The following is a 20,520-nucleotide window of genomic DNA, read 5'->3' on the forward strand; positions in this document are numbered from 1 at the left end:
ACCACATTTGTGATCTATGTCTTAGTCTGTCCATGCAATTTGATGTATGTGGGTAGTACCACTCACATGGACAAGAAACAGACCTTGGAACGCACGAGAGCCATTAGCAAAAAAGATCAGCTATATCCAGTGGCCAGACACTTTGAGGCATATCATTTTTCTGATCCCATTAAACTGAATTATTTCATTATCGAACAGGTGCCCTTGCAAGTGAGAGGGAGAACTGCACTCTGAAACTCAGGCAAAAAGAATCCAGACAAATAATCAGTATATGCACAAGTATCCTAAAGTGCACAACATGGATGAGGAGATAGCCATATACCTACATGACACCAAATAAATCGTTAGCGCCATTTTGCATCCTATTATATATGTGAAAAAGATATGTGAACTATATCACAGGAATTTAATATAGCATAACTTGTATAGAATATTGTGTAATGTCTACCAAGTAAAATGCTACTTGTACATATCTTTCTAACTTCTGTCTTTCTCTTTCTCTTTTCTCTATCACAGGATGTAAGGGAGGGACTATGCCTCAGGACTGCGGCACTGCCACCCTAATCCTTTCACCGTTGTCTCATTTATTTCACATTTATGCACTTTCAAGACATATTTATTTCTTTTGTGCACTGTGTATCTACATAATTCTGGTTACTTATCGAGTGCTCCACGATGTGCAGTTCATTTCTGGTTTCTCCGTGAATATATGACATGATGGGGACTACCATCATAGAGATAAGGCACAAACAAGCCTAAATAATATGACTCAATTTGAGCTGTTATTATCTCTTTTACTGATATTTCACTAAGATACATGAGTACCAGACCATTTTATTTAGAAACAGCACGTATATGATACTCTCTCTATTAACTGTCTAGATCATGCTAAAACAAACTGTTTATGATAAATTGGGTTATGAACTATATCACCCAAAATGCATTGCGTTGGACAATTCTCTCCCGCCGATACATTTTACTTGGACTATAGTTCTTACACAGACCGAGTTCAACCTTTCCAGATTTATACACTTACTCTTTGTTTCGGTATAATTTTGGTTGCCACTATGTATTTTACATTCACTATATTACTTGAGTCTGTATATTCAATGATGGCGCCCATTATTACTACTTCAGTCCGCTTTCTATGATTGCACTTTTCTTTGTAACGATACGAGAGTTGTTAAATGGAGTAACTTTATTTCTACAAATTGTGTGAACAAGCGCTCTTGAAGTGCGAAAAGCGGCACGTTTGGTTTATGACTGTAATAAACCAGGATTTTTTTACTCAAGGGACGGCCTGTCGTGTGTTATTTGACCTAAAAGCTCGATGGAACCCCGTGTTACTTGTGATATTTAATACCGGCTGCTCCACCGGCAACGAGCCACCCCTACGAAGACGAAGGATCCCCCTGAGGAGCACCTAGCTTGTGTGATATTGATTGAGGAGATTTACGTGGTCTCCGACATTGGATGTACTAACCTGAAGAGCTTTGTGAAACACACGACATCCTGGATTGGATGCACCGTGTAGGTAAGACATTTTGAACTTACTTTTGGACCACACTGTATAGACTGACTGATTCACAAGTCCTGATCTGTTTACGATTTATGGTCCAGAGTATGCCACATTATATGGTCTCTTACAGACTCCCTAAAGGAAACGTTGAGTCTTGAATGATCTCTTTTAACGTGGAGCTACTTCACCCGAACTCGTAATTCATTGCATTATTAACAGGACACATCCAAAAAAACGAGACAAAGGGGAACTCTGTATAACTAACAGAGGGGTCAATACACACAAGAGAACCATCCCGATAAAGTCAAATGGATCGATTTTATGATCCAAGTGCACCATGGAAGACGACAAAGAGAGAAGAGAAGCAGCGCAAGTGCTCTTTGCACGGGCACCAGGAGTGGGCAAAAACACTCCCTTTCCCTCAACGGTTGATAAAACAATCATGGAAACACTGAGGAAATTTGAAAAATTGCATAAACTTGAGATTTCTAAGTGGTGGGAAGCCACCTCACTGAAAGACTACCTAGATAAAAATATTATTCCCAGAGGTCTGAGAATTTATTTAACTCCTTCCTACGATTCACCTGATCCGCAGATGCTTGAAGAGTGGTCACAAAATTCAGTCACAAGTTCCCGTAAAATGTTACAAATTTTGGTGAAATATGCCTGGTCAGACAGGGTTAACATTAAAAAAGAAATTGAACAACTAACTGACATACTCGACAAACATACGGATCAAGAAACAATTACCAAATTCATTGAAGACATGAAAAAGAGACTGAAAACAATGGAAGAAGAGATTAAACAAAGGAAACAATACAAATTACATAGGGACTGCGGTGACTATGAGTCAGGACATATCCTGACACATAGTCGGAAATATGATCATCTCTATGAAGCTGAAGCACTGGAACGAGAAAAAATTACCAGATCACACAACAAGATGGGGAAACAGGAAGTACCAGTGACACTAACACAGAAAACTCAGAAATTACTAGCAGATTGGAATAATCGGATTCGGAAGTAGAAAGGGTAACAAGACGTCGGAATGTTTTTAGACGAATACCGACTCATGAAACAGAGCCGGCAAGCAACCAGATCATCCTCCAGACTCAGAGAAAGGAAGGACTCCACGGAAGTGAATCCAAGAGGAATACCAAGGGGTACCAGAACAAGAGGCGGAAGAAATGCAAACAGAGGAGGAAACAAGCCAAACAACGCTCAGGAGCAAGTGGGAAACAAATCGGCTCAACACAAGAGGAAATAATCATGGATGACGAACAGGTAAACTTAACCATTGTTAATCTCTCCTCCAAAGATATTAGCATTAAGGATAAATGCACCCTTTGTCTGGGTCTTACTTTCTGTTCCTCTACACCCATGAACTACGTTGATGAAAAAATTGACATTTTCAAATTCTGTAGGAAACTTCATCTTAAAAAGTGGCACAAACTGAAACCTGCCAAGAACAAGACAAGCAACGCAGATAAAACCACCCAACGTGAACATGAAATTGTCATTGGGGATATTGATGCCCTGGTTGCTTTTGATGAACTGAATAATGTAAATTCTGACACAAACTGTAGTATTGACACCGTACAGACCCTAGATGCCATGGAAATAAAACATGACCTAGCTACCTGTACTGGGTTCAAAACCAAGTCCACCTTTGTACCTAAGATGAACCACGATAATATCAACAACTTTCAAGAGTTAGTGGGTAAAGACATGCTCGACCTTAGAAGTAAAAATTGGTCGAAACAGATGAAATAATTCCAACATAATATGACTCTATCCCAGAAAAAATTCCTTCAAGATCTCGAGGCAGATGAGAGTATTTTGGTGAGACCTGCCGACAAAAGGGGAAATATTATCATCATGCCAAGGGAGATGTATATCAAAGAAGCTGAACGACAGCTTAATGATATGAAAACCTACAACAAATCCAACCGTAGAGAATACAACAACAGCATCCACACTATATGGGAAAAACTTTCGGAGTGGAAAGACAGGGGTCTCATTGAATGGGAAGAATATTGTTTCTTAAAAAATGACCATCCTATTTTACCTCTGCTCTACCTACTTCCCAAAATTCACAAGTGTAGAATTGACCCTCCAGGCAGACCTATAATCTCATCTAAAGGAAGTGTCCTGGAAAACATCTCCCGATATGTCGATCACTTTCTTAGAGAATTTGTTATGACATTACCCTCGTATGTCCGTGACACTAAGGATTTCTTAGAAAAAATGGATGACATTCAGTGGCAAAGTAACTTTTTACTAATAGCGATGGATGTCAATTCCTTGCACACTATAATTGAACATGAACAGGGAACAGAAGCATGTACCAGATATTGGAGACAAAGGAATATCTGCTATTTAGAACATACCAGCATGATATTGGATATGATTTTATTTTGTCTTACTAATAACTTTTTTCTTTTCAATGATGAGATCTATGTTCAAAGACATGGGACAGCAATGGGAACATGTTTTGCGCCCAGTTTTGCGAATCTTTTTATGGGCGCCTGGGAAAATGACATCATGAGTAATGACGTGTTCAAACCTGATTTTACGGGAGTCGTTACTTGGCTCAGTTATATTGACGATGTTTTTATGATCTGGGAAGGAACTAAAGATGAAGCCTTTGACTGTAACGCCAGACTAAATAATAACAAACTTAACATTGTCTTAACCAGCAATATCAGTAACATAGAGGTAGAATACCTTGACACCAAAGTACAGATCAAAATTAACGCTATACAGATTGTTCTTTTTCGCAAAAACACAGTGGGTAATTCTTTGCTACATGGCCTGAGCAGCCATCCAGAAACTCTTAAATGGAGTATTCGGTACGGTGAGCTGCTCAGGGCCAAACGTAATTGTAGCCGAGAAAGTGACTTTCTCAAGGAACAAAAGCTCATGACTGAGAGATTCACACTAAGAGGTTACCCGAGCTGGGTGGTTAAGAAAGCAGTTGAGAAAGTGAAGATGTTAGATCGTAAATCCTTACTCATTAACACCCCTAAAACTAATGAACCCACTGAAATGCCAGTTAGTCGTATTATTCTCAACTATACTGGCAACAGTAATCAGATATGTAGATGTATCAATAGAAACTGGCATGTCTTGAAAGGAGACCCCATAATCGGTCCTGAACTTCCTGACCAACCCATGATAACCTACAAATGTGGGCGTAATCTTAGAGAGCTCCTCGTTCATAACAACATAGGCAAAGTCATTGTCAATAGAGGGGTGGATTTTCAAGGGTTTTATCCATGTGGCCACTGTAAAGCCTGTAATCACAGCCACATGGTCAAAGAATACTGGAACGCTAGCACTAACAGCATGAAACCCATAAAAAAAATTCTCACATGCACAACCACATTTGTGATCTATATCTTAGTCTGTCTATGCAATTTGATGTAGGTGGGTAGTACCACTCACATGGCCAAGAAACGGATCTTGGAACACACGAGAGCCATTAGCAAAAAAGATCAGCTATATCCAGTGGCCAGACACTTTGAGACATATCATTTTTCTGATCCCATTAAACTGAATTATTTCATTATCAAACAGGTGCCCTTGCAAGTGAGAGGGGGGAACCGCACTCTGAAACTCAGGCAAAAAGAATCCAGACAAATATTCAGCATGTGCACAAGATATCCTAAAGGGCACAAGATGGATGAGGAGATGGCCATACACCTGCATGACACCAAATGAATAGTTAGCGCCATTTTGCATCCTATGATATATGTGAAAAAGATATGTGAACTGTATCACAGGAATTTAATATAGCATAACTTGTATAGAATATTGTGTAATGTCTATCAAGTGAAATGCTACTTGTACATATCTTTCTAACTTCTGTCTCTCTTTCTCTTTTCTCTATCACAGGATGTAAGGGAGGGACTATGCCTCAGGACTGCGGCAGTGCCACCCTAATCCTTTCACCGTTGTCTCCTTGTTTATTTCACATTTATGCACTTTCATGACATATTTATTTCTTTTGAGCACTGTGTATCTACATAATTCTGGTTACTTATCGAGTGCTCCGCGATGTGCAGTTCATTTCTGGTTTCTCTGTGAATATATGACATAATGGGGACTACCATCATAGAGATAAGGCACTAACAAGCCTAAATAATATGACTCAATTTGAGCTGTTATTATCTCTTTTACTAATAGTTCACTAAGATACATGAGTACCAGACCATTTTATTTAGAAACAGCACATATATGATACTCTCTCTATTAACTGTCTAGATCATGCTAAAACAAACTGTTTATGATAAATTGGGCTATGAACTATATCACCCAAAATGCATTGCGGCGGCCAATTCTCTCCCGTCAATACATTTTACTTGGTCTATAGTTCTTACACAGACCGAGTTCAACCTTTCCAGATTTATACACTCACTATTTGTTTCAGTATAATTTTGGTTGCCACTATGTATTTTACATTCACTATATTACTTGAGTCTGTATATTCAATGATGGCGCCCATTATTACTACTCCAGTCCGCTTTCTATGATTGCACTTTTCTTTGGAACGATACGAGAGTTGGTAAATAGAGTAACTTTTTTAAGTCCAAATTGTGTGAACAAGCGCTCTTGAAGTGTGAAACGCGTCACGTTTGGTTTATGACTGTAATAAACCAGGATTTTTTGACTTAAGGTATGGCCTGTCGTGTGTTATTTGACCTAAGTGATCGATGGAACCCCTTGTTACTTACGATATTTAATACCGGTTGCTCCACCGGCAACGAGCCACCCCTCGAAGACGAAGGATCCCCCTGAGGAGCACCTAGCTTGTGTGATATATATATATATATATATATATATATATATATATATATATATATATATATATATATATATATATATATATATATATAAATATATATATATATGTATATAAATATATATATTTCTATATATATATATATATATTCCGTTCTGGGAAGGACATGGCTTTTGTAGTTCGGACTGGACTGTTCCCATGGGGCACAGGGTCAGAGCTGATTTGCATATCGCCATTGTCTAACCCGGGGTGGTGTGGAGTGCAAAAAAAGATGGATTTGTGCCCAGATCTTTGGACTGGGGTAAATGTGTGACATTGATCCACATTCGGTCCATCACCTGTTTTGTTTGCAAATACCGCCATAAGTGCGCTGGGGATGCCCAGACGTGGGTCCCAGGCACTCCACACCACTGGAGTCAAGCTAGCCGGGCTGATGAGAGGTGTTACCTCGAAACCGGTCCGGTCCTCGGATGCTTGATTCCGTTCTGGGAAGGACATGGCTTTTGTAGTTTGGACTGGACTGTTCCCATGGGGCACAGGGTCAGAGCTGATTTGCATATCGCCATTGTCTAACCCGGGGTGGTGTGGAGTGCAAAAAAACGATGGATTTGGGCACAGATCTTTGGACTGGGGTGAATGTGGGACATTGATCCACATTCGGTCCATCACCTGTTTTGTTTGCAAATACCGCCATAAGTGCGCTGGGGATGCCCAGACGTGGGTCTCAGGCACTCCACACCACATGGAGTCAAGCTAGCCGGGCTGATGAGAGGTGTTACCTCGAAACCGGTCCGGTCCTCGGATGCTTGATTCCGTTCTGGGAAGGACATGGCTTTTGTAGTTCGGACTGGACTGTTCCCATGGGGCACAGGGTCAGAGCTGATTTGCATATCGCCATTATCTAACCCGGGGTGGTGTGGAGTGCAAAAAAACGATGGATTTGGTCCCAGATCTTAGGACTGGGGTGAATGTGTGACATTGATCCACATTCGGTCCATCACCTGTTTTGTTTGCAAATACCGCCATAAGTGCGCTGGGGATGCCCAGACGTGGGTCCCAGGCACTCCACACCACTGGAGTCAAGCTAGCCGGGCTGATGAGAGGTGTTACCTCGAAACCGGTCCGGTCCTCGGATGTTTTATTCCGTTCTGGGAAGGACATGGCTTTTGTAGTTCGGACTGGACTGTTCCCATGGGGCACAGAGTCAGAGCTGATTTGCATATCGCCATTGTCTAACCCGGGGTGGTGTGGAGTGCAAAAAAACGATGGATTTGGGCCTAGATCTTTGGACTGGGGTGAATGTGTGACATTGATCCACATTCGGTCCATCACCTGTTTTGTTTGCAAATACCGCCATAAGTGCGCTGGGGATGCCCAGACGTGGGTCCCAGGCACTCCACACCACTGGAGTCAAGCTAGCCGGGCTGATGAGAGGTGTTACCTCGAAACCGGTCCGGTCCTCGGATGCTTGATTCCGTTCTGGGAAGGACATGGCTTTTGTAGTTCGGACTGGACTGTTTCCATGGGGCACAGGGTCAGAGCTGATTTGCATATCGCCATTGTCTAACCCGGGGTGGTGTGGAGGGCAAAAAAACGATGGATTTGGGCCCAGATCTTTGGACTGGGGTGAATGTGTGACATTGATCCACATTCGGTCCATCACCTGTTTTGTTTGCAAATACCCCCTGTTGTTTTGGAGCACACCTTCTGTAGTCTTGGAATCCTGACTACATCACCCACAGTTCATCAGGGTTGGAAGGCAGTACACGGGGGTAACTGTTTGATGTTAGATTACTCGGGGAGAGAGGATGATTGCTGTACCGGTAGCTTGTCCAGTGTGGGCATGGTGTCCGACGACTCCCTCAGGCCCCCACTAACGTTCCAGCCTCTCTTGCATAGGCTTGGCGGGCCGTGAGTCGGGACACATGATTCCCGGCTCCTCGCACCATGTCGAGCTGCTCCGGGCAAACAGCCCAATTCCAAGCTGCCGCAGTCCGAGGCGGGCCGGAGCTACCAAAACCTTGGTCGAGTCCACAACTGTTGCCAGCAACGCTCCAGCCTCTTAAGTGGAACGGGGCCCTTAACATGCCACTGGCCAGCGCGTGAAACAGCCAAACACACCCCTATAATTACAAGAGGTAAGAGGCCACACAGAGGAATCCAATTGGGAGTCTTTAATGTGGACACTGGGCATTATGCATTTCGGCGACCCTTCGCCTCGTCAGATGCCACCACACACGAGCCGCCATTCCATCTCTACCTTATGTATCTCCTCCTCCTCCCTCATTGGTCGGAGAGCTCCGCCCCCTGTTGTTTTGGAGCACTCCTTCTGTAGTCTTGAAATCCTGGCTACATCACCCACAGTTCATCAGGGTTGGAAGGCAGTACACGGGGGTAACTGTATATATATATATATATATATATATATATATATATATATATATATATATATATATATATATATATATATATACATATATATAAGTTTTACAGCAGAAAACAGGTTCTGCAAATGCACTCCGCTCCGATAAAAATATCACATCCACGTAGAGTTGCAAATAAGGATTAATTTATTCCAGCATGTTCAAATTGAGAGATGGAACAAACCCAACACGTTTCAGCGATCACCTCGCCTTGATCACGGGTATATATATATATATATTCACTGAAAAAAACATTGGTTTCAGGGATGTTATAGTTAGTTGAAGATTTCACTTGTACAAAACCATAAAAAGGTACATAAATTTGCCCACGATCAAGAGGACTATCAATTGGGGCAAATTTATACCTTTGCACGAAAATATGATAGTGTGCGGAAATTAAAAGTAAAAAATACACAAAAACCCAATGTGCTAAGATCTGGTGCTGTAGGAACCAATAAAGCAACACCTGAGACAGACACAGAATCACTAACTAGTGAGTCAAGCAATGAGATGGGGGGCAGAGACTCTAACATGGTGATTTTGAGTCTAGAAGAGGAGGTGGATTTTTTGGTGGAGGCTCGGTTAAAATCCCTGAGACCACGGAATGAGAAAAGCCAACCAGAAAAAGAAAAAAGCGGGCTACAGTCAGGCGGACAGAGCGTCAGAAACGCAAACGCGAAGGCGAAAAAAGGAAGAGGCTATTGGTGCAAGAAATAGAGGCTGAATTTGTGAATTTGAGCCCTATGACATTAACCACAGCTGAAGAACAACTTTTAGCTTTAGGATTGAATTACTGTCCAGTAACTGACTTTAATTATGCTAAAACCCATGTGGATATCTTTTGTTTCATCCGAAAGCTGAAAATGAGAAAATTCTTTGCACTCAAAACTGGGTTGGCAAACAAACAGGAGTTGCACACTCACCATACAAACATTGGTTTACAAGCTGCTGATGTACCAGCACTATTAGCAATACATGACCTTGGGAACGAAGATTTATTTAATTCTCAAGCTTCAACACAAGTGAGATTGGGTGAGATCGATCTACTTCAAAAGGGAGCTGGGGAAAGTCCATTTAAACCCAAATCATCGTTTCTTCCAATGATGCCAAAAGATGCCGTCAACATCTTCCATGACAGAGTCAGTGATGATCTAAAAAAAAGTTACATCGTCAGGTCCATTTTAAAAAGAAACAGGTCAAGCAGAAACAACTTGAATATCGAAATCTCATTAAAAAGATCAGTAGCAATACTGAAATTATTGTGAAGAAATCAGACAAGGGTGGAAACATCGTGCTATGGCCAAGATCACAATATGAAGCAGAAGCCATGAGACACCTTAATAATAATCAATGTTATGAAAAAACTTCTATGAAGATGTATGATAAAGCTAAGGATGCCTCTAAAAAGGAACTACAGAATTGGAAGTATAAGGGCCAAATTACATCAGATGAATACAACTTTATGTTAAATGTACATCCAGAGATGCCCACATTATATCTTTAGAGAAAATTCATAAAGGAATAGTCCCAATTCCTGGCCGCCTGATCATTTCGGCAATCAATAGTATGACGGAGCGAGTAGGGCAATACATTGATTTTTATTTACAAGATTTAGTGAAGAGTATGCCCTCCTATCTGAAGGACACTGGAGATTTTTTAAAGAAACTTGACAACATCATATGGACGGATGATTTGATTTTAATAACTCTAAATATAGAGTCGCTGTATACCAGCATAGAACTTAAGTGTGGTTTACAAGCAACAGAACATTTTTTAAACACTCGGCCTGCTAAATATGTTTTACATAACAAAATGTTGTCATAATTGATTACATGGTGTTTAAACAAAAACTTTTTCTCATTTGGCAGCAGTATATTCAGGCAAATACAAGGAGTGGCCATGGGGGCCTGCTTTTCTCCAAGCTACGCGTGTCTGCACGTAGGGTTCAGGGAGAAGCAGGTCCTCATGGAACACTACAAAGAAACCTTTGACAATAAGATTGAGCACTGGCTTCGATTTATTGATGACGTTTTTTTAATCTGGAGGGGTGATGTTGCTAGTGCAGAAAAGTTTATTGAAAGAATCAACATCAACAGTTTTAATTTGCACTTTACTTCACACATCAACCCAACGAAAATTGAATTTTTAGATGTCAGCGTGTATGTACAGAACGGCGCATTACAAACAAGTGCTTTTAAAAAACCAACCGCAGGGAATGCTTTATTGCATGCGATGAGCACACATCCATGACATCTCATAGCCAGTATCCCCTATGGGGAGATCCTTAGGCTCAAACGTATTTGCCGTACATCTGAGGACTTTGAGAGATGTCAATTTGAGACCTTGAATAGAATGAGAAGAAGAGGCTACACAGGAAAGATATTGGATCAGGCTGTAACAAAAGCTAGGACTAGATCCAGAATATCATTGTTGCCTTTAGAAACACCAAGAGAGGATGGCACAGTTGAGGCTGAAGAAGCACCTAGGTTAATTACAACTTATAGTGCCCAGGAACGTAAAATAAGATCTATCAATAATAAGAACTGGCCTATCATCTTAACAGATGGTATTCTGAATGATAAACTTCCGTCAAAACCAACTGTGACATTCAGAAAGTCTGCGTCCATGGGGACTCATTTATCCAGGTCCAAAATAGAGACAGCCACGATCAAAACTTGGCTGATAGCTAAACAATGTTTTTTTAAGTGCACATCGTGCCGGGCTTGTAAAATTGGTATAAACACCACTAAATACAGCACCCCATTTAGAGAGAAAGAATGTGACATCATTGGCAAGTATGACTGTCACACTGATTATGCTGTACATGTTCTCACGTGCACCTGTGGGCTTAGATATGTGGGAAGCACAAAGCTCTAGGTGCACGTGAGAATATTGCAGCATATAAGAGCCATTATTAATTGCGACCCGGCGTATCCGGTCGCTAGACATTTCAAGAAATTTCATGATAAAATCATCAATGATCTATCCTATTTTGTAATTGACTCCGTCACCGTGCCTCGTTGAGGAGGCAATAGGGAAAAACTGTTGAGACAGTGGAAAACGAGGTATATTTTAAATTTGGACAGTAAATGCCCAAATGTTCTCAACACGACGGAGGATATGCACACATTTTTCTAAATTGTTAATATTTATTTGTTGTTAAAAATGGTTAATTACGAAGTAACTGTAGAAATAAAATAGTTATCAATATTTACACTCTTGTAGGCTTGCAATGAGGAAATTTTGATATATGCTTTGTAAAACTTTAAATCCATAGTAATATACTCAGGCTTGGGTATTGGCGGCATTTCTTCTGGTCGGCTCACCGGAGGGACTCAGGCGTTGAATTAGAATATATGGGTTGTCATGCATTTTTTTATTTTCACTTTATTATTTTTTACACCATGGAATTTAGCACTTTAGTATTTTTGCAAGTCCACTATGTTATGACATCTTTATTTGAAAGTCTTTATCGTATTAGCAGTAGAATCACATTAAGTCCTGTGATGAGCTTGAGAAGTGAGTTTGATGCTCTTACAATACACAATAGTATTTAAGCAGCTTATGTTAAGGTATAACTTTAAATTTAGAATTTATGCAGACATATAGTCATAAAGCTAGCTGAGAGTACGATCACATTTTATTTTGTGGAGTCATATTTATCAATTATGTAAATAGAGGATTTTAAATATTATGTTATGTATTAATATTTATTGCTATTTATTGTTTATATCTATATTATTATCTTGAACTTGCGATATTTGCACAAACTAATTTTGCTTCTTTGCTGCTATCTATGGAGGACTGATCGATATATGTTGTACGCCATAGACAATTATGCAATTTACAGACTTTGCATTTATGCTGCTATATAATCATGCATTTGTGAGATTTGCACAACGTAATAAGACAAATATGCTGCTATACATGCACTTTACAGACTTTTACATTTATGCAGTTATATTATCATGTAGATTGCGAGATTTGCACAACGCTATAATGCATTTATGCTGTTATGCACAGGTGAGTAACAAATGGATGTCATACGCATTTTACAAATATGCACTTTACAAACTATGCATTCATGCTGTTATACAAACATTCATTGTTGAAGATTGTATATGGTGCATTAGGAATATTGTGGATTTTGCGTTCTTTGCACACTTAAGTATTTTTACACTCGTTTTGGTCACATGGGTAAAAGAAAGAGAAAAAAATGAAAAAATGTATATTTAAACCTGTGCTGCACTGCTGACTCGTCATGTGATCAAGGGTACTGGTTACCCGAAACGCATCATGCGAAGTAGAGACAAGGAAGAATAAATCTTTCGACTTACACTCTGTTTGGTGGTCCAGTGTTTCTGTGTTGCCGCTGGAGGAAAGGACAGAAAGCTTCTGCATATAGATATATATATATATATATATATATATATATATATATATAAAAATATATATATATATATATAAAAATATATATATATATATAATAATATATATATATATATATATATTCACTGAAAGAAACATTGGTTTCAGGGATTTTATAGTTAGTTGAAGATTTCACTTGTACAAAACCATTAAAATTCAGTCGTTATAGTTAGTGGACCTAACTATAACTCACGCCCCCGCAATGTACTGCTGATGACATCACATATTACATCACTCATGACATGCTCAGTGATACCACTGATAACATCACTGATGACATCTCAAATGACATCACTCATGACATTATCCAGTCAATATGTGTTTCTGTAGAGTATAAAAATATGTTTTATGAATATATATGCAAAGGTGTATTGAAGTATGAGTGTGTGTATGAGTGTCTGAATGGATGATTTAGTAGGTGTGTGACTGACTGTATAAGTGAGTGATTAAATGTGCCTTACTAAATGCATGGGTTAGTGACTAAACTGTGTGAATGTCTTAATTAGTCTGTTAGTTAGTGTGAAAGCAGCTGCATGGCTTAGGGGCATATGTAGGTAGCCCTTTGCGATTCCCAAACGCCGAAATTCGGCGAATTTCGGCGTTTGCGAATCGCAAACGGCGTTTTGATATGTAGGTGCCACTTAGCAAAATAAGGAATCGCAAAAATTGCAATTCCTTATTTTGCTTATAGCATTTAAGGAATCGCAATTTTGCGATTCCTTAAATGCTGTGTAGGGCTGTTTTGAAAATTGCCATTTTTGCATAAGGAATCGCAAAATACCACCTACTTCAAGTAGATGGTATTTTGCCATTTCCTTCAAAACTGCATTTTTTTAAAAAAATGCAAAGTGCAATGTGGCGCATAGACATGCCCTTACGGCATGCATGTGCGCCACATGTACTTACAGGCACACTCCAAGGGTGCAACAGGTGTCCTTTGGACACCCTGGCACTCTTGGAATTGCGATTCTCAAGTTGCGATTTTCACACAGAAAATCGCAAGCTGAGAATGTATCCCCATTCATTCCTATGGGCCTTTTTGCCCATAGGAATGAATGGGACACTCATTCCTTAATTGCGATTCACAATTTGCTAATCGCAAATAAGGAATGTTAGAGATTCACAAAAAAACTGCGAATTTTTACCTACATTCCATTTTGCTATTCTCAAATATCGATTCCTTAAAAATCGCTATTTGGAAATCGCAAAATGGAAATTACCTACATATGCCCCTTGTTGAGTAGCTACATGAGTGTCTGTATGGGTTATTTATAGGTTATCTGAGTATCTGTATGGGTGCCTGAGTGTCTTTGTGGGTGGGTGGGGGTTGTGTGACTCTGTGCATAGATATGTGAGAGGTTGTTTCACTGGGTGTATTGGTTCAAGAGTGCATATGGAAACATCTGTTTGGGTGGGTGAGTGTGTGTATGGTGTGTTTTTGAGTGAATGGATGTCTAAGTGGTTCAAGTGTGGGAAACTGTATATGTTTTAAAGGAAAATAGTTGTGAGTGTTGGAGTATATAAATGACTATATTTGGAAGTGAGTGATTGCAAGAGTATCTGCATGGATGAATGCATGTTTCCATGAGTGATTGTTTAAGAGAGTAAGTATGTATTAGTATCTGTATAAATAAGTGCGGTGGTGTGTATACGACTGTATAAGCAAGGACATGGGTGTGTGATAGTTTCTTTGCATGACTGACCAGTTGTATGAGTAACTCTTTGGGTGAGTGGCAGTGTGTGAGTGTCTATATGTGTGTATGAGTGGATGTATCAGTGGCTGTATAGATGAATGACTGTGTGTAGGAGTGACTGTATGGGTTAGTGGGTGGATGTGTGTGTAGACATATGAATCACTGAGCAGGTAGGTACTAACTGCTATTGGTCTGTCTATGGTTTCGATATTGGTGGTCTGTATTTAGAGTGGGTGTATGAAAGGTTTTATTAGGGTATGAGGAGGTGATTCACATGATCACATGGATGATGTAATCATTGATGTCATTTGAGATGTCATCAGTGATGTCATCAATGATGTCACTGAGCATGTCATGAGTGGTATAATATGTGACGTTATCAGCAGTGCATTGTGGGGGCGCAAGTTATAGTTAGGTCTACTAACTATAACGGCTGAATTTCTATGATTTTGTATGAGTGAATTTTCCAACTAACTATAACGTCTCTGAAACCAATGGTTTTTTCAGTGAAATTCTAAGGTTTTTTTAATGTTAATTTCTAACTATAACGTGCCTGAAACCTATGTTTTTTTCAGTGAATTCTAAAGGTTTTTTAAATGCTCTGTATTTGCCATGAGTTAATGCCTGGGTCATTGTATGAGTACATGAGTAGTGACTGGATAATTAGAGTGCTACAAGGAGAGTGCATGCTGATTTTATATTGCTTGGGGTTTGACGCAGTGATTGGATAAGCACATAGGATTGGCTGGGTGATTGGAGGACTGCATAGACAGTACCAGGGAGATTACCGGACTAAATAGGTAGTCCTCAAGGTATTGCAGCAGTGTATGTGTTAGTGACTGGGTCATTTTAGTACATGGGTACTGAGTGGATAATTAGAGTAAAGCAAGAAGAGTGCGTGGTGAATTCATAAGTGCTTGGGTATTGGAAGACTGCATGGGTACTACCTGGGGAACTGAAGGAGTAAATGAGAAGTGTGTAAGTGGGTACAGGACTGTATGGGTAGGGCATATGGGATTGTAACAGTGATCATTAGTGCCTGGATCATTGCATGAGTACATAGCTACTCACTGAAAGATTAGAATACTGCAAGGAGAGTGCCTGAATGAATTTATAAGTGCTTGGGTATTGGCGGAGTGTTTGAATTAGTACATGCTAGTGGCTGGGTGACTGGAAGACTGTACGGGGAATGACAGGGGAATTCTGGACTGCATGGGTACTACCAGGGGAATTGAAGAAGCGAAAAAGAAGTGTCTAGGTGGTTAGAGAACTGCATGGGTAGTACACAGGGATTGTTGCAGTGTATGTGTTAGTGCCTGGATCATTGCATGACTACGTGGGTAGTGACTGGATGATTAGAGTGCTGCAAGGACAGCACATGGTGATTTTATAAGTGCTTGGATTTTGGCGGAGGGATTTAATAAGTGCATAGTGCTGGCTGAGTGATTTGAGGAGTGCATGGGTAGTGACAGAGGTATTTCAGGAGTGCATGGGTACTACCTGGGTAATTGGAGGAGTGAATCAGTAGTGTGTAGGTGGTTAGAGGTCTTCATGGGAAGTGCTTAGGCGGTTGTAGCAGTGCATGTGTTAGTGCCTGGGCCATTCCATAAGTACATGGGTACTGACTGGAAGATCAGAGTACTGCAAGGAGAGTGCATGGTGAATTTATAAGTGCTTGGGTTTTGGTGGAGTGACTGGATAAGTACATGGTGCTGGCTGGGTGATTAAAGGAGTGCATGGGTACTGACATGGCAATGGCTGGACTGCATGGTTACTGCTCAGGATATTGTAGCAGTGCATAAGTTAGTGCATGGGTCATTGCATGAGTGCATTGGTAGTGACTGGGTGATTAGAGTACTACAAGGAGAGTACATGGTGAATTTATAAGTGATTGGGATTTGGCGGAGTGTTTGGATAAGTACACACATTTCACATCAGTCCCGCCCCCTCCCCTCCCTTCACCACTATGCAAACATGCCCCCTGGCTTGTTTTACGTTGGGGGATTAATTCCCCTGGAATCCTTAGGGTCCCTGGGGGCCAACTAGCCCACCAGGTAGCTCCAGTAAGTGTCACAGAGCTGCGTTGGAGAGAGGTGATCCAAGCCCATGCCCCTTTTTACACCTCTCTTCAACGCAGCTCTGTGGCCCTTACTGGAGGTAGCTGGTGGGCTAGTTGGACCCAAGGGACCTTCAGGATTCAAGGGGACTTATTTCCCCAACTTACAACATGCCAGAGGGCCCATTTGCATAGTGGTGAAGGGAGGGGGTTGGACCTGATGCTCAGTTGCATGCTTTAAGTTGGGGGAATAAGTCCCCTTGAAGACTAAGGGTCCCAGGGGCCAACTAGCCCACCAGGTACCTTCAGTAAGCACAACAGAGTTGTGTTGCGGAGAGGTGAAAAAAGGGGCGTGGCCATGGACCACCACCTCTCTGCAACTGAGAAAAAAGGGGGTCCCAAAACGCATTTCCACACTTTCATTTCCAGAGGAATTTTGGAACAGGCTACAGCCTGAACTGCTGAACGGAATTACACAAAATTTGGCAAAAATGTAGGTCTTGGATCAGAAAGCACCCATTTTGTAAATGGTGTAAATCCGTTCAGTAGTTGGTGAGAATTTTTTTTTTAAATATCGATATCTGAGCACCGAGGAGGATTTGCGAACCCTCCCGATCAAGAGCTTCATTCTCCAAACCAGAATGTGTTGGCAGCCATCTTGTGACTGGGTAACCAAGTCACAAGAAAACAGTAGAAAAAAGATTTGAAAAAAGAAAATGGGGAGGTAGAAACACCCTGACCCCCAAGGCCTGCTCATGGGGTCCCACAAGGACCCGCAGTGCCAAAATAAACATTAAAAAAAAACAGCCGAATTAGCGGTGGGTGTTCAAATCCGGACGAGAATATAAAACAAAAATTAATCGCTGGTTCCTGAGCTTTGTTTTTTATTAGCCCCCGTCCCATGGGGGCCCCCACAGCATTGGAGATCACCACCTCCCAGGGGCTAAAACAATAAAACAGTGTGGTGGGGCTCCTGCCCCCCACGCTGCTCTGGTGACCATTACCTCCCTGGGGCATTTTTACATTTAGGCTTGGGGGGCCTTGTGGGCCCCCCAAGCCTCGGATACCGCCACCTCCCTGGGGGCTGTAATGTTTAAATGTGGGGGGGTTGCAACCCCCGCAGCCCTGGGGACAGCCACCTCCCCGGCTCAACATACATTAAAAGTAAGTGTGGGGGTGCTCCTGCCCTCCCCATACAGCCCCGGGGACCACCACCTCCCCAGGGTATACACAAATTAGAATACAGGGGTCTGTTGTTGACCCCTGTCCCCGGGGACCACCACCTTCCTGGGGCTATGCATAGGATATCCCTCACGAGTCAAATGCAAAAGCGTTGAAACTCTTTCATGAAGCTTTTGCATTTGACTCGTGAGGGACATCTAGTAACGACTAGTGGAACTGCAGCTTGATGTAAGAATAATTTCAATGCTTTCGCATTTGATTCGTGAGGGACATCTTGTAACGACTAGTTGAACTGCAGCTCTTTGTAGAATTATTTTGATATTGGATACTAATATTCACTGCCCACTGCTATTCTTTTCCCATAATGCTTTGCAAGGCCTTTGGTTGGGATTGTTTTTTTGCCAATATTTGTGCTTGAAGTGGTCCTAAGAGGATGAAAGCACCACCGAATCGTTCAACAAGATGTGCTTTTTGTTTTCAAGGCACCTGCTTGGTTATCTCCCTAGGTTAGGGAGGATCCAAAAATCATCACCTCTCTCACTACTTGCTAACTTTTCAGTTTTGCTTTTGTGAAAGTACTATATGCTCTTTAGCATATAAAGATGAGATACTTATTTTATCATAACTGGCACTGTGCAAGATGCCATTTGCAAATATTGTACAGTGCCGACAAGTACACAGGGCCACCAGCCATGCACTACGCAGTTTGTAGGCATCATGGTGTGCCTACTGTGTTCAAGACACCATGGGGTGCCTTCCACAAGGCACAGGGTTTTACACACACCGCCTGTATTACGGTCGGCTTACAGCTATGACATAAGCTCCCATAGAGAAAAGTAAGTATGCGGCGAACAGTGATCGGACGCATCGTAATCAGGCGGTCAGAACCGCTGGCCTGAAGTCGGTCCGTCCCGAGTCAGAGGCAGTGGCAGTCGGAGGCAACTCCAACCGACATCGTGATAAGCCCATTAATGTTTGTGAAAGGAATCATTGTTGTTTTAATTTCCTTAACTAGACTGTAGACGGATGTAATTGTATACAGCTGCATGCATCCCACAATGTTCTGCATCCTCCTACATGCAGCATAAAAGGGAGAATCTAAACTACCTATTTGTATGAGAAATGTTTCACTAAAAGTATCTTGTCATTTTACATTAGACTGCAAATTAACCAGACCTGCATTAGATCTTTTTATTAATGCTTCAATGTATTGTTTTATGCTTTCATCAAAGGTGCCAGTTGATGGAGTTGTTATTATGCAACAATTTCCATTTTCCTCAAGTCTGCAGCGGATGTCTGTTGTTACCCAGGTCATTGGATCGAATGAGTTGATGGGTTTTATGAAAGGAGCACCGGAAATGGTTGTCAGGTTTTGCCGGCCACAGACAGGTAGGTAGAGTTTCTGTGATGCCACAGTCTGTAAAAATGCTAAAAGCATAGCAAGTTATGTACTTTAGCCACAGGTTTAAACATATTGGTAATACATGGTTGCCACTTCGTGAGGCTGACTGATGCCAAGGAATTGTGGGAGTAACGCATTGTGGGAAGCCACATCTACAAAGTAAGTGAGTTCTCCCTATTACCAGTCATGATTACACCCCCACTCCATAGGAGAATCTACCCCCACACTAGAAGAGAATACAGCCCCTGCTCCAGAAGAAAACTCACCCCTGCTCCAGAAGAGAATTCACCCGTGCTCCAGAGGAAAATACACCCCTTGCTTCAGAAGTGAATACACTCCCCTCCAGAAAACATTCCACCCCTGCTCTAGAAGAGAATTCACACCTGCACCAAAAGAGAATACAACCCTCATTACAGAAGAGATTATATCCCCGCGACTAGAAGAGAATTCATCTGTGCTGCAGGAGAAAATACACCAGCTCCAGAAGAGAATTCACACCTGCCCCAGAAGAGAGTAAACCCCCACTCCGGAACAGAATTCAACCCTTTATTTTATTTATTTATGGCATTTGTAGAGCGCTCTGCAACCCTATGGGCATCCTGGCGCTAGGTACTCATATAGCTGAGAATCCTGTAGAACAGAAGAGGACAGTGGTCAAGGTGCTAATCAATTAGATTTTTTGGGAAGAGCCATGTTTTAACCTTTTTCCGAAAGGCCATCGGTTTGTTTGCTCTTCTGATGTCAGTAGGGAGGTTGTTCCATAAATGAGCTGCAGCTATACTGAACGCTCTTCCCCCACAGGTGGCTTTTTTGATTCTGGAAACGCTGATAAGGTTTAACGATGAGGAAAGAAGAGAGCGGGTAGGCTTATACCAGTTGAATTTATTTTGGAGTGGTCGGGGGCCTAGCTCCAGAAGAGAATACACTCCTGCTCAAGAAAAGAATACACCCAGCTCCAGAAGTGAATAGACCCCCTGCTCCAGAAGAGAATTCCCCCTGCTCCAGAAGAGAA

The 20,520-nt window shown here is 41.4% G+C and overlaps 1 protein-coding gene across 1 annotated transcript in view; it reads left to right on the forward strand.

The window, feature by feature from the left end:
- Positions 1-20,520, forward strand: part of LOC147684246 (putative cation-transporting ATPase 13A4) — a 385,092-nt gene that overhangs the window by 233,245 nt on the left and 131,327 nt on the right. Inside the window, exon 16 of the mRNA XM_086944646.1 lies at positions 19,339-19,495. Within this exon, the coding sequence (XP_086800772.1) occupies positions 19,339-19,495 (157 nt within the window). The remainder of the gene's footprint in view (positions 1-19,338; positions 19,496-20,520) is intronic.

Source organism: Lissotriton vulgaris, chromosome 11, assembly GCF_964263255.1.
Source record: "Lissotriton vulgaris chromosome 11, aLisVul1.2, whole genome shotgun sequence".
Taxonomy (NCBI): domain Eukaryota; kingdom Metazoa; phylum Chordata; class Amphibia; order Caudata; family Salamandridae; genus Lissotriton; species Lissotriton vulgaris.